Below are 15,707 nucleotides of genomic sequence, written 5' to 3' on the forward strand. Positions count from 1 at the left end.
TGAGATGCTGGTAATGTTGAAAGCCCACAGGGAGGAGGGCCATAAAAGACAGAGGCGCCTCTGCAGGAATGAAGGATTAGTCACAGCTACAGATTTAACTCTGATCTTTTCTCATGCTCTGTCCTCTATTATTTTGCATTCCCATCCCTCCCTCACACTGTTGCCGTGTAATTGTTCAGTGGCTTGGATCTGCCAGTAAGTGACATTTGACCGGTGGACTCTGGAATTAATCATTGCTTTGGTAATCTTTACCGACAGTGATGCAGAGTCTCGTCTTTCATCATGATGGCCAGCTGTGAGGACAGAACACCAAGTTGGAGAAAAAGATGTACAGCGCCTAATCCTTCAGTTAGAAAGATCATACACATTCAATGCGCAGCACGCACAGCTGTTTTTTCACTCACCACTTTGTTAAAATGTATGCGATGCTCTGAATGCTCTGTTAATAGGTATGACTAATCGGCTATTTGAACGCAGTTTGACCTGCACACATCCTGCAGTCTTTTTAGGAACTCGTTAAAGACACGGTGAGCTTTAACATGATAAGAAATCTGTGGCCATACAACTAATTAGTAAAATGAATACCCCTACTTTGCCTCCTCCAATTGTGAAGCGATGTAATGCGCCCACTGGCAAAAGCTTTTACCAATACTACCCCGTGTTCGAACAGGAAAAACGAAAACCACTGTTTTTCATTTCCTCTGACAGTACCTCCATCCCCTATTGCGCCGCCCCAGCTGCTACGTGCTGGCTCCACTTACCTGATCATCCAGCTCAACACCAACTCTATCCTGGGAGATGGCCCCATTATCAGGAAAGAGATTGAGTACCGCGCCAGCCAGTCTCCGTGGTCAGAGGTTCACGGAGTAAACATGGTGACATATAAACTGTGGCACCTGGATCCAGACACAGAATACCACATCAGTGTGCTGTTGACTCGTCCAGGAGAGGGAGGAACTGGCCCTCCTGGACCACCTCTTGTGAGCAGGACCAAGTGTGCAGGTGAGTTCCCGGATCTCAACACACTGGATGTGATCTCCTTATGCAGTGCTTCATATATATATATACAGTAGGTCTCTAGCTTCTGATGTGGCCTCCTGGTTGCTATATTTTTATCAGTTGTGAACAGTTGTGTGTGTTTGCAGCCTGCTAAAGCATCATTTTCAGAGCAGAGAAATCCTTAATTAAACCGAAAGTAGCACTGAGAGCAATGTTTAGTTTCAGGATAGCTCCATGAAGTGAGGGAAACAAAGAATAAAACAGCTAATAAAACACTGAGAAGGAAATAGACTGTAAAAGAAAGAAAGTAAGTAAAGAGATTGTTTACTCATTCAGTTTATTCTTTTGAGCTGTAAACTTGTACTGTGACTGGGAGATGTTGTTTTAAATGCAGCCCCACTAGCTGTTTATTTCTGGCCTAAATTCAGCAGGTGCAATTTTAATATAGAAGGGATTATAGTTACCTAAAACAGTGGTTCCCAATCATTTCCATGTTTGCTTGAGATCTACAGTATTGTGACATGTTACGGTTAGTTTTTCTATTCTCATATTTAAAATTTTTAGTTGTTTAGGAGCCTTAAAGTATCAAAACAACGATAAAAAATCTGAGACAGAAACCATAATTTGGAGAATAGAGCTGAGAGCATAGCTGCTTGCAGTTAGGACTATCACCTTTACTTTACACAACTGTCAAAATATCCACATCCCCATCCATCTGCTACTTCAAACTGCTATACACTGGATGGTGGTGGCTGCTGCTGCATTGCAAGGTGAAAACACACCACCCAGCTTTCAGCCATATGTTATTTGTTTTAGGCTTAATCAGTAGTGTCTGCCTTATCGCTCACATCATTCATACCTCGGGAATTTATACCCATATCTGGATCTTGTAGCATGTTATCGTGTGTATAGAGATAACAGCCTATTCAGTTGTTTCCCCATTTGGAGTTTTATGTTTGTCTCGCCAAAAATGAGGTGTCTCTTTTTTTTTTATAAGGTAGAAGCGCTGCACTGAAAGGACCCATTATGCAACATCCGCTATGCACTTAGGGGAATTACAGTGTTGAGGTGATGCAGTGCAGAGCACCTGGCTGTTTACTAGAAACCACCAGCATGGAGCAGCAGGGTCTTCAATCCAACCTGTAACAGGTTGCTGCTCTGTGATTTTCTACATTACATAGTACATTATATATTTAATCTAGATAAAAAAACAGCACTATCTAAATTTGTCTTCTTTGGACTTAATGAAGTCATTCCACCAGAGAGCCACAGCTCAGAGCACTGATGCAGCCACATACTGTAACTTCAGAAAGTCTTACATTATGGAGCTCCATCTGTCATGATAATCTGTTAAAATTCAATCAGAGAGGAGCTGATAGACAAGTTCCGACTCAGTCACTGCAAATACTTATCCCAGACAAAAAAAAAAAAAAAAACGTTCCCTATCATTGGCGTTCTCTGAACTCTGGAGCTGAGAAATCTAAAAGCTAGACTTTTTTTTTTTTGCTGTCAGCATTGCAATATTGGTGTGACGGATATTTAAAAGATAACAGCTGGCTGACTTGAATAGCTAGCCTAAAGCTCGTCTGGTATCTCCTGGAAAAGATGGGAATTTTATTCGGCAAGTGCAATACATGGACTACAATTTGACAGTGATGGAGACATGTCAATCAAAACACACACAGATACACATTGTAAAGTAATTGTGTAATCGCTTTTGGATCTTGTGGATACAGTAATTTGTACTGTATCACTTTTTATACTGTGAATACTCTGTACATACATGAATGAGTGATGTTTTTAACTTGCAGAATATATTCATATATTCATTCATATATTTATGTCCAGAATTCTGGACATAAATAACAAACAAAAAAAAAAAATGCAGTGGACTGTGATCAAAAAGTATGACCTAAATTAACATATAAGAATCCTTGTAAAAATGTCCTCCCATCAGGCTTTTTTTATCTGAACCACCATCTGTGACAGTGTAGACCAATAACATCCAGGCACTAGCCGGCTGCAGCCATGCTCATTGTTACATATGCTGTACATATAAGGCACAAAGAGCACCGTGATGCAGATGCTCACACAGACATGCAGCCAGTCATTACTGCTGGCAGCATCTGCAATGTGTGCATCGTAGTCACAGGCGGACGAAATGGAGAGCTTTGTGCTACCCAAAGGCAGTCGTGTCTTCCATGGTCATCACTCTTTTCTATGCCCAACGGTCTCTTCCTGCCACACACCATCCCTCACATATCTCCCTACTCTGCTCCAGTAGAGCCTCCCTGGCTCCTCTCTCCAATGACATATTAAAGCTAGTCTCTTCTCCCAACAGCCAGCAACACCCCTCATTCATCAGGCACTATGAGTGAACTCGGCTCCAACCTCCCTCCCGAGCTTGAGAGACACAGAACATTCACAGTATAAAAGTTCTTAAAACAAGTCGATAGCAAGAGCAAGAAGAGTGGATAGGAAGTCTGTGGTGTGGGAGAGCATGTGTATGTGGGAGCAAGATAGTGGTAGTTTTTCAAAGTGAGAGAGTGAGACGGTTAAAAAAAAGAGGCAAGTGAATGCGCGAGAGGTGAAGCGAGAGAGGATTCACAACGTACGGAAATTGCTTTCACAGCTGCCGGTATCAGTGTTTGTGAAAGTCACTAAACTCAGCCTTTAATGATGTATTTACATTTCAACCACTGTGACATTAGCTTGTTCACCCATGTGTGGGATAAGTAATACTGCTGTGTTTGCTGAGGTGTTAAACAGGGCATTTAGATGCAGTACTAGTTCAATACAGAGGAAGTATAGGTGAAATTAATTTAGTCTGTTTTTGTGTCTTCTGTTTTTAGGTATAGCTCCAAAGCTAGTGTGGTACTTTCTTTGTAGAGCGGTTGCATCTGATTGACTCCTACATGACGTGATCAGTGTTTGCACGTTCTTATCTGGGCGTGTTGATGTGCTATGCATTTGCCAACAAGCAGCAACCTCCTCCACTCGGTGCACTCGGTGTATCTCTCCGTCTTGGAGAATCTAATCACCACCTGGTGCCCAGAGCTCCCCTGACCTGACCTGACCTGACCATCTGGTCTAAACTACCCCTACTGACCCCAAATTCTACCACTGACTCCCAATTGTTCCCCCCTTGGCGCTGGCCCTATTAGGTCTAAGCATGAGAAAATACTATAGATAGTGGGGTTGTTTTAGGGGGGTGGTCCTGTAATTATCCAGTGAACATAAGACACGTTCGGGCTATTGTTGTATTTAGGAGAAAAGCAAATTTCCTCACCCGAATCTGTGCTTTGCCACTGTAACTAATCTCACTCTTGCACGGTCATGCTGAATATCTCCCTCCTTCCGAAACATGTTAGCTCACCAGCTACACCGTACACGTACACAGCCTTGCGGAGCTGGGCTGTCCTCGTGAGGTGCTGTAAAACTAATGGCCGTGAATGTGAACATGGTCTCCGCCTGGCTCTGATGGCCATCCAGGTGTGCTTGATGAGCCATTGCTGTGATTATCAGCACGGTGCATTAGCACAGCTTGAAGCCCCTCAAGTAAATCACAGAGGAGAGGCGAGCATTTGTACTGCAGGTGGTCCCCAAACCACGTTAATGGGCTTCCACCTGCTGCTGGGTCACTGAACCTTCTGGAAAGCCCCTGCCCATGATGCTTGTGGTCTGTTAGAGGGAGCCAACAAAGCACCCTGACTAAAATTAGGCACATTAGAAACACAAGTGCTTTGCCTTTCTTGGCACGTCGTTTATCATGTCTTCCATTTGGAGCCAGAATTCCCTATACATGCACATTTGGGGTGTTTTTGGATTTATGTGTGCTTGTGTTTTTTTTTTTTTTCTTTTTTCCTTGCACTTGGGTATAGCTGAGCATGTCTGTATAAATTTAGTTTTCCCATCTGACACAGTCAGTCTAGATCCCCTCCAAGGATGCATGCAATCTAAGGCAGCTCTTCTCTGTCCTGCTGCTGTCCCATGTTACAGTTTTAGGGGAGATAATAAAGTTGAACCTGCCACATCTACTCCAACTTCCAATCTCCAAGGATCAACATGGTGCTATGGGCCTTTTCGCCATGGTGGGGCAGTTGCAGTTTTCACGCCACAGAGTGCCAGAGAATGGGTACCAATGGCATACAGACAAATAAGACGAGGCAAGGGGAAGGGGCTGGCACAAATGTCCACTTTGAGAAAACCCACAATGAACACAGTGTGGCCTCTTTGGCGGCGCTTTCATCAGCCCAGCAGTTAAATGCCTCTCTTTATTTAGCTCTCAGACTGTGCAGACTATCAATTGCACCATTAAGACAATCCTCAGTCACACTGAACAATGAAACATTAACATTTCTTGCTGGGTGCAGTCTACTACTTTGCGATTATGCCCACCCATTAATCTGCAGTCACATTAGTTTGGGTGAGGTTCAGATCAGTGCCCTGGTCATTTTTCCATTTTGTATGAGATGCCAGACAGCAAATTGAAAGAGTAAGCAGCTGACTGCAGAAGCCTTCAGTATAGATTGGAAGTGTCATTGAATTTCACTTTAAAAGAGTTGCTTTAACACCGGCAGTAATAAGTGCATAAAAAATGTTGTATCTGCTAGTGTTAGTATATTTATTTATGTGTGTTTTGACGTTTAAAGCTGAAAAGGAGAGAGTGAAGTGAGAGGTAAAGCGATAATAAGTGAGTGATTTAAAGATGGGATAAATAGGACTGTTTTGTACAGCAAATGTGCATGTATCTGTGTAGTCGTTTGTCCTTGCGCCGCTACAGAGCACCTTTCAAATCCATTTTCTTTGATAATTCTTGTTTTAGTGCATTAGCCCCTGCTCAGTGATGCATTAGCTGCCTCATTTAAGTTCCCTGCACTAATCTGTGCTGCAGTGAGAATCCCACTGTGCGAGTCAGCGAACGAATGAAGACCTTGGCCAGTAACCTCAAACTCTACTGATCTCTCCCTGTACCCCATATCTCTGCTGTCATTCCCTGCCTCCCTGGCCCATTACTCAACATGCCCTATTAAAGGAATAAAGCCATACAATACATTATGCAGCATATTGCTTGACAAAAAGGCGTTGATTGTGTTAATAATGGCCACTGATAAATGCCTCCATTGATACAGAGGATGTCCTTGGCTTAACTCAGATTCGGACGTCCTCCCGAACACTGGCTTTCTGTGCCTCTGTGTATAGAGGCTCTTTGTATCTTTCAGCTAGCCATTACGTTTGAGGAGGATCTCAAAGACAGAGCTGTTGTTCTTTTAGTCTGAGTCAGAGAAAGTCAGGGTTAACCCGGCAGTGACCAGAATTAACTCAGGGCCTTCTAAAAATATGCGACAGGCCATCTCCATGACCCAGCACTAAAAGTGACCAGCGGAAGTGGATGCCCTTGCGTAGCGCTGCCATTTTTGTATGTGAATTATACCACAGGGAAAAGAAGTCTAACTACTGGATCATCTATTTGTTCATTGACACTGGGGTGGGGACTGGTAGGAGAGCAGTGGCAACCAGCAGCCTGTCCGATTAATTAGTACAATTGGCGTGAGCTCCTGCTCTGCCATGGGGGATGTGGGTGTGTTGAGCTCACAGCAAACTACTGACCCTCATATTGTGTTGGTACAATATGGCAGCATGTGGGAGGGAAATAAGTTGAAAAAACTGCTGCGATAGTCCAGGGAATAAAGTGACACTGTCATTTTCTGGTGGCTCTGTACGAAACAAAATTTTAAACAATAAAGACCAGTTATGTGTTTTTTCATTTAATAAAATCCCTTATTAAGCCTGTAGAACTTTTCGAATGACATTACTTGTGTTACTGCCAATGTTTTTTTTTTTATATTACACATTTTCTAATTTTCTCTCCTAAATCATATTACTTTTCCCCCAGAGCCAATGCGCGCATTGCGGGACCTCACGGCTACAGATATCCAGCCCAGACAGTTGTCCCTGCAGTGGGAGAATTTAGCGTTCAACCTGACACGCTGCCACACCTACTCAGTATCGCTGTGCTACCGCTACACCACGGCGGGAGGCGGCGGAGGCCACAATACCACCGTGCGTGAGTGCCTGGCAGTGGAACACAATGCCTCACGCTTCACCCTGCGTGACCTGCCACCCTACCACAGCATCCATGTCCGTCTGTCACTGGCCAACCCAGAGGGGAAGAAAGAGGGCAGAGAGGTCACCTTCCAGACCGAGGAGGACAGTAAGTCCCGGAGGAGGTTACAGAGAAGAGAGCACTGAAATGCAAAAGTGGCACTACAGATTGGACTTTCTCAATGTACACATTATGTTTCATTGCTTGGTTCTCACCTTCATCATTAATGAAATTTACTGTACTCCAGTAACGTACTTGAATACTTTTGCTTTTTGCAGATTTATACTTCTACTCCCCTACATTCTAGTGGGAAATATTTAGCTTATTGCTCCAGTGCATTTATTTGACAACTCTAGATACTTTTCAGATCAAGATTTCACATAAAAAAGAAATGAGAAGGTTTTAAAATATGATACATGGTACATGAATATCAAATCTGTGGTTCCTAATCTTTTTGGCTTGACTCCCTCATCAAATAGCAGTGTGTCCTCTGTGCCACATGTGCCATGTGAGTTGTCATTAGTACTATTGTACTAAACCCTCCTTAAAGTATGTATGTAGAACATTAGGGAACAGAACAATGTGGAGTAGCTACGAAATGCTAGCACGAAACAACTTTATAAGTTAAAAGAATCTGTATAAATGAACTGGTTGCTCTCCAATGTACATTTTGCTCTTTTAAGCTTCGAGTCAGAGACCGGAATTGTCACTTCTTAAATTATGATCACATCTTTTAAGCTGTTTTCGAGGAGTGTGACATTTAAAATGTACCAGAATACCTCATATTGTTTAACCATTCTTACAGTAAATGTCAGGAAAGAGTATATCCAGAGCTGAGACTTCCGTTATTTGACATAAATCTACAGTACCATTAATAGTTAAAATATACAAATCCATATATTAATCAGCTTTGGTTCATATTTGCTTAATTTCTTTAAACATAAAACACTTCTAACACTGCCAGCTCCTCTATCCTTATCTAATGCATTAGTACAAAGAGGGTGACCATCTGATTTAGGCTGCATCAGCATTACAAAAGATCCTTCTTCACTTTCAGATGAAAATAACATAAAAGAGAAAACATTATATCTGAGACTCTGGCAACGCTGAGATAGGATTTTGTGCTTATTTCTTATCTTCTATTATTCCTTTGTGCCATAGCACACTGTCAGCGTGGCAGCTGAAGGACAAATCAATTCTGCCATAAAAAAAATCAAAACAAACAAGATTTTTCAGAAAGAGATATATATATTTAACAAGATAGATACATATCTAGAGTGAAGTGAGAAAGCAAGAGAGAAAGCGTTTCTATGAAATGATAAAAGATGAACATGCTGTGTATATACATACAGCGCACGTCAGTTGTGAATGTTTTTCCCAAAAGCCTTAATAAGCAACTCTGTCCCCCAGACTAACTCAATTAAAAAATAACAGTCGACTCAGCTGCTTGACTCTTGCTTTAGCCTCGGGCCTGAATCTCACATAACAGTCTTCCTCTTTACAGCGCTCACGCACACCATAGGGATTGTAGTTGCAACAAAATGGCCCAAAAGAAAGTTTTAATATGGTCTATAGTTGAATGTTCAGTGCCTTTCAGAAACACGTTTACCACCAATTATCTGATATATTCATCAGTATATTTCAACACTGACAGAGACTGATAGGAAATTATAATACCCTTCCTATATTTTCTATCTCTTGTCTGTGTTGTGGTTACATAATTGATGCAGTTCATAAATTAACTGTGTCCTTATCTGATGTTCTCAGCCTGCTGCTCTCTGGCTGTCTGAGTGCCTCATGTAGTGAATTGTTCCGAGCCACTGTGACATTCACTTCTGTGATATTGACAGGAGAGGCTCACTGCGGGATTAGCACTTCAATTTTCCTGACAAATGTTTGCTCTGACAATTTCTTATAGTTCCCGGAGGCATAGCACCGGAGTCGCTCACCTTCACCCCGCTCGATGACATGATCTTCCTGAAGTGGGAGGAGCCTGTTGAGCCCAACGGACTTATAACCCAATATGAGGTGGGCGCATTGAGACACGTTGCTGGATTTCTCTCTTTGTTGTCATTTGAACAAGTGAAGATTTGAGGAGAAGCCTCTTTTTTTTAGGGGTGCAGCGGTTGTGACAAAAATGTTTTGGTTGACATTGAAAGTCCACTGTTGACCTTGGAAATAAATCTCACCAAACGATTCTGTATGTGGCCTTTGCAGCACTTTCATTCATATTACACAATCTTCAACTGAAGATAAAAATGGCCCAGTTAGCATGGCATTGACCTTTCGCTTCACTAGCTCCATCCCCCTTAGTTACTGTTGCTACAGTAAATTCAAGGTCTGTTCTCGCACAGCACATTCGCAATTAGCAGTGTTTAACTGTGACAGATTTACCACAGGAAATTCTTAATATTTTTTGGAACAATGGCACCTTCGTTTTAGAAACATAGACTTCACATTTGGAGCCGGCAAAGTTGGTGGTTGCCAGCGCCAATTCACCATTCACAAGTAAATAAAGACACTGCTTTTTTTGTGACAGTAGAGATCTTTATATACTTTATACTAGAAAAGAAAATTAGCATGAAGACTAATTAATGCACTTGGTGGACACTAGGACACTTTGTTTAAAATCGGTTAATCACTGAAGTCATCGCTAAGTAGCTCAGTCATTGGTAAGCGGTAAACTAAATTATTTTTAAATGCCGATTTTTGCATCTATTGCGAGCAGAGCATTGTATTGTGAGTTGTAATTGACACTATATTTGTGGAGAATTTCAGGGAACTATTTAGTTGAAATATTTACACACACAGAAAATGGTGCAGTGTAGGAGTTCAGATTTCTATTTTTACATAAAAAAACACTCAACAATCATCTTCAATTCTGTAACAAACCCTATACAGATACTTTACAGTGTATTGTTTTGGCACTTTGTGAGGTAATTTGAATTGAAACTCAGGTTCTCGGTTCTCGAACATCAATGTTTAGCACACTGATTAACATTTAGGAGTCAATATTTATGGCATCATAAATATTAAAAATGATAATGTCAACCAGCACGAAAACATTTGAGCTTTTTCCTGCTATTGAAATATGCCTGGTTTCTCTTTTTTGTGCCTAGTACAGAAACATTTTCTTCTCTCTTTGATGAGTCATTTCTTTCTCGTACTGTTGCACTTGGCTCAGCACAGACATGTGATTAATCAACAAACCACTCTGCTTTACATTTATCTTCTTCAACCAACCATTTAGAGCTGTGCTTATTAACGCTTACTGACCCTGTGCACATAAACTAGCACTTGTCATTAAAACAGAGCCCTGCCTCATAATTAAATAGCTTGAATGCATGTGTTGTGCTGTAGGCCTTCTGATAATGATTTTATATTTACTGTATGCCCCATGTCTGTGGTCAGGCATCAGTAGGCCTGCCTACCTATCCTCAAGCCTTCTTGCCTTGGCATCCCTTGCAATGTTGCCTCAAGGATATTATTAAATAGGATTTGTGGTTTGACATATAAAGTGGAGGCTGCACAGGATTTTGTACCCTGTAGTGTGTTGAAATCCTCCGACAGACAGAGGAAGCTTCATACGTAGCAGCAGAAATCCTCTCCATTTTTCTCAGATTAAACCATTGACCGCTCTGCCAGAACCCATTGGTCGCCATGCTGTCCTGCGAGCCCCCCTCACTGCTCCGTGCACTGTCGGGCTTCTTCTAAGTCTGCCTTTTTAGGGGAAACACAGAGGTCTGTCTGTGTTTAGTCACTGGATGGCTTATAATTCTATCTTCACACTGCGGAGGCATGAGTAGGCACAAAGCTCTTCTTATGATAATCAGCCCAGCGTTTGGTTTGGCTTGAGTGGCATCTTCTCTGTGTGTGTGTGTGTGTGTGTGTGTGTGTGTGTGTGTGTGTGTGTGTGTGTGTGTGTGTGTGTGTGTGTACAGGGTGTGTGCTCATTCCTTCAATGAAGTGGATCTTTTGCAGCTCTAATGTATATACTAAAATGCTCACCCTTGTCTGATTGCAGTAAGGTCATCTCATTTAGCTCTCCACTACTTCAGAAACTACAAGTGGAAATTCTCTTGAGAGTACTGTGCAGAAAAGGCAAATAAGCTCTTGAGGAAAAAAAAAACTTTATAAAAGATTTTACTTTTGAAGGACGGCAATTTCACCCTCAGAAGTGTTGATTTAATAATTTGGATACGATGCGTAATAGTGTCATTCTGCGGCCATAATGCATCTCTTAATCGGAAAATTGCTTACTACTCACAATACTTTTTGAAACATTCCAGGTTGCTTATATAATTTAGATTCAGCCATAACAGAGCCAATCAAGCGTTATTCATCCAAAAATATAACCCGACATGAGCGCACTGATTTAGAGAAGCCAGTTAATTTGACATTCTTGTGTGATTATGTGAATCATATCAATCAAACCTCAGAATTACTTCTAATGATAGAACCATTTGTGCATGCAGTGACCTTTGATGACCAGTTTCAAAATCTAAAATGAAGCTGTCAATTGAAATTTGCAGTGTAAAATCAGCTCTATTTTTAATGATATTACCCTGTGACCATGTTTTTTTCTTTCTTCTCTGATCACATCAGATCAGTTACCAGAGTATTGAGTCTTCTGATCCAGGCATTAATGTACCAGGACCTAGAAGAACCGTGTCAAAGCTGAAGAATGAGACCTACCACATGTTCTCCAACCTCCACCCTGGAACTACTTACCTAATCTCCGTCCGTGCCCGTACAGCCAAGGGCTTTGGCCAGACTGCCCTCACCGAAATCACCACTAACATCTCAGGTATTAGCGGCACAAGGTAGTGTGAAAGATGTCATAAAATTATGAAACAGAAATTGGAACAGGCAGCGTCTCCATGTAACTTTTGCTCTCTATGCCACCACTGATGTAGCGCCAGATACACTAAACTTCACCCAAAGTGTGCTATAATTAGGATCAGTGTTTTCTCCCTCTTGACCTCGATAGCATTCTTCCCTCACAGAGGTGGAACTGCTGCTCCCAGAGTATAAGAACTCTTTTCCACTGACTCTCCAAACTAGTGACACGCTGTCATCTCACACTCCTCAAGACATAAATTAGCTGGTAGGAAGCAGAGAAACACAAGAGAGGGGACACTGCTGTGTGTTGTGTATAAAGAAAGTTGCAGAACGTACTTGGGACCAGAATGTCACTTATGAGAGTCTCAGAGCTTATTACTGGTGATAGAAATCCAGCCTCAGTGTTTGCGGTTTTCTTTAATGATGTATTTGTGCGTGTTAAGGGATGGGACTGCACCTCTTAGGAACATGTAGCACAGCCCACTCCCACCTGGTCTCTCACACATTTACTCTCTCTAGCTCCTTCTGCCCCTATATATTTACAAAAGAGGCTCCGTTTGTTTAATTATGGATTTAGTGCGCAATCACTGCTTACTGGCTGTATGTCAGAAGGAGCGCTGGCAGAAATCCAGACCACAGATAGAGTCCAAAAGTCTTTGCAGATCATCCTCAACCTCCTTCACTGACTGGCCCACAGTGCAGAACATTCACTTACACTGAGTGTCTCTCAAATCTGCACTGACAGCTAGCAAACACTGAACACCTTTAACAGCTACTACTGTCAGCATCTTCAAGCAGTACCCTCTGCGGAGTATCCAACTACACATTTCATCCTTTGTGCACACACACACGCACATATGCATATAGATGTGTGTAGCTCCGTGGCTGATACACAATCACCCTTCAAACAGACTCTATCTGGCAGCAGGCATCAAACCCGCTTTTAGTTCTACACACCGCAGTAGACTTTTACTGTCAACAAATGCACATTTAGTTTCCCTTAATGCCTCACCTTAATTGATGGCAGCTCCTTTCCGCAACGGTATTAGCAAACAGCTTTTTAATATGATAATCATCGATTCCTCATGAATAGTTTGCTCTCCTTCTCCTCACTAATTGACTACTGATATTAAAGAGAAATGTGCCGCCACATCTCCAGGGAAGAGCATGACTTTAGCCAAATCCTTACAAATGAGAAACCCATTCAATTTAGCCTCACTCCCATGACTTTTAATTGGACTTGTATCCAAGACAACTAGAAGGGAAATTCAAACAGCGCTCTGAAAATGAGGATGTGGGTATTGGGTATATTAGCACTGTTAGCCATTTATGTGGAAAAAGAGATGGATCTTTTGCTGAAACTGAACGGTCGGTGAGCTTCGCAAGTGCACTGAACATGTTTATTTGGAAGAACTGAATTAAGGTAGCCTAAATTAGCACTGGGTTTGTGTATGTAAATGTGGCTTCATTATTTTTGGCATGTAAAGTCAGTGTGTTTCTGTTCATCCGCAGCTCCCACGTTTGATTATGGAGACATGCCATCCCCTCTGAGTGAGACAGAGAGCACAATTACTGTCCTGCTGCGCCCAGCCCAAGGCAGAGGGGCACCTGTCAGGTCAGGAAAGCATCTCAAATGTTCATATCAAATCTCGGTTTATATCACACGCTGCTTATTAAAGGTGTACATCCACATTGCGTCCAGTACATACCAGGTAGTGGTTGAAGAGGAAATGGGGAAGAAAGTGAAAAGGGAACTGGGGCTTCAGGAGTGTTTCCCACTGCCCATGTCCCATGGTGAGGCCCAGGCCCGTGGCACACCACACTACTACACAGCCGAGCTGCCCCCCAGCAGCCTGCCAGAGGCCAGTCCTTTCACCGTGGGTGACAATCACACTTACAACGGCTACTGGAACAGCCCTTTGGATCCACGAAAAAGTTATCTTGTCTACTTCCAGGCTATGAGCAACTTCAGAGGGGTGAGTGATTGTAAACTTTCATCAGCCATGTAGCAGAGCTGGCAACACTTCATCCTCTGGCTGTATACATTATTATTCAGAGTAATTCTGCGCCAGTGGTGAGTGGTGTTAATGAGTATCTGTATTTACTAATGATGTGGTTAACGCTGTAGGACAGTTGGCATTGTCTGAGCTCATAACCCTTGAAAGAGTATTTATCCTGTGAAAGGGGTTGTTGGATGGAAACACATTGAGCTGGCAGTGTAACTACTTGGAAATTATGTATGTTTATATCCCACTGCTTTGATTCACAATAAACAAAGCATGTCTGAAACAGGGAATTACTTGCATGCATTACTTACAGATAGCAAAGCTGGAATTACTCATCGTCAACAACGCACTTGATTTGGCATTTATTATGTATCCTTTCTCTATTCCATCATCGGGCTACTCTTTTCCTTTTTGTCCTGTTAGCCCATGCCCTTCATACAGTGGTCCTTTAATTATTCTCCTGAAAAATAGTTTCAAAATAGCACGGATTGTAGAGCAAGGTAGTGCAAAACCATGTTTAAAGCTTTTAAATTTCTGCATTTATGTCCACATAACAAACTCTGAGGAACCCTAGCTGTAGACCTTGTTAATTGAGAAATGCTACATTATTCCACCCTGTGTTTCCTTCTATTTCACCATTCTTTTAATACCCAAAGTCCTCCAGCCTCCAGTCATACCCAGTGGATGCCATATTATCTTTCCAAATTCCATTACAGGAAGAGCTGCTACCTGGGTGAGGCAATTACTTAAGAATAATTGGGCACAGGTGCAGATGATCAGAGGTAGAAAGCTGCTGCTTTAATATTCACAGACTGTGGCGATGTAGCTGAGCAATATTGCCGTAGGTAATGTACTGCTCTGCAATCATCAGCTGGGAATAAATACGTGCGAGTTGGGTTACAGGTTTGTTGGATTTTTTGAGTCCTGTCAGTAGCTAAATTAATTTGTCATCAAGTCACTTTTTACTTCTTCTTTTTTGGCACTGGATGTCTCCGTCCCATGAACAGAGCTTGGTGGCTCATCCCCACCAGCAGCATCTTTTTCCAACTCAGTGGAGAAAAACACGGAAGGAGTGCAGCGTGAGCACTTCATACAACTAGGCTACTAAGCATGGGATTAGATAGGGGAGGCCTGGCTTTACTGGCGGATGGGATTAGGTTTTGTTTTGCCTGGCAGGGGGCCAGCATCATGACCCACAATGAGTGGAGCACAGTGCCAAATCACACAGCCAACACTGTCCCCGGTCTTTCAAACACTGCTGCCATTGCCTGAAAATACAGTAACAGTCAGTGTTGAAATCTGGGCACCAGTCCTGTGTTGCTGCTGCACAACTTCAAATACTTCTTATTGAAACAGTGTGCTGGGAGGGTCAGCGGCTACATTTGCACTTAGTCAAAAATCAACAAAACTTACCTTTGAAAGCAAAATTACAAAATTAACCTTGTTCTGGTGCCACTGTTGCAAATATCACAGTGCAAAACCTGTGTTGTGGGTTTGTTGGTTTCTCTTTTAAGTGCAAGGGTTTTTTTTGTAGCTAAAAAGCATCCAATTTAATAAGTTCAGCACACCTGACAGGCAGCTTGTTGCTGGGCCTGCAAACCATCAACAGGACATACAGACACCTGAAGACTGCAGCTGAAAACTCACTAATTACATAATTTCAAGTCAATTCTAAAAGCATAACAAAGCAGGTAATGCAGCCTGTGCGAAAGGAAAATGTTCAGAATAGCTAAATGTGTTGTCTGCTATTATGT

The 15,707-nt window shown here is 42.2% G+C and overlaps 1 protein-coding gene across 3 annotated transcripts in view; it reads left to right on the top strand.

Moving 5' to 3' along the window:
• The window catches only part of ptprub (protein tyrosine phosphatase receptor type Ub), a 136,796-nt gene that overhangs the window by 87,298 nt on the left and 33,791 nt on the right, over positions 1-15,707 (top strand). For all 3 annotated transcript variants that reach the window (XM_026370759.1, XM_026370760.1, XM_026370761.1), the window contains exons 7-12: positions 709-1,002; positions 6,896-7,213; positions 9,024-9,133; positions 11,711-11,912; positions 13,460-13,562; positions 13,650-13,923. In XM_026370759.1, coding sequence (XP_026226544.1) covers positions 709-1,002; positions 6,896-7,213; positions 9,024-9,133; positions 11,711-11,912; positions 13,460-13,562; positions 13,650-13,923 — 1,301 coding nt within the window. The remainder of the gene's footprint in view (positions 1-708; positions 1,003-6,895; positions 7,214-9,023; positions 9,134-11,710; positions 11,913-13,459; positions 13,563-13,649; positions 13,924-15,707) is intronic.

Source organism: Anabas testudineus, chromosome 16 (genome assembly GCF_900324465.2).
Source record: "Anabas testudineus chromosome 16, fAnaTes1.2, whole genome shotgun sequence".
Taxonomy (NCBI): Eukaryota; Metazoa; Chordata; class Actinopteri; order Anabantiformes; family Anabantidae; genus Anabas; species Anabas testudineus.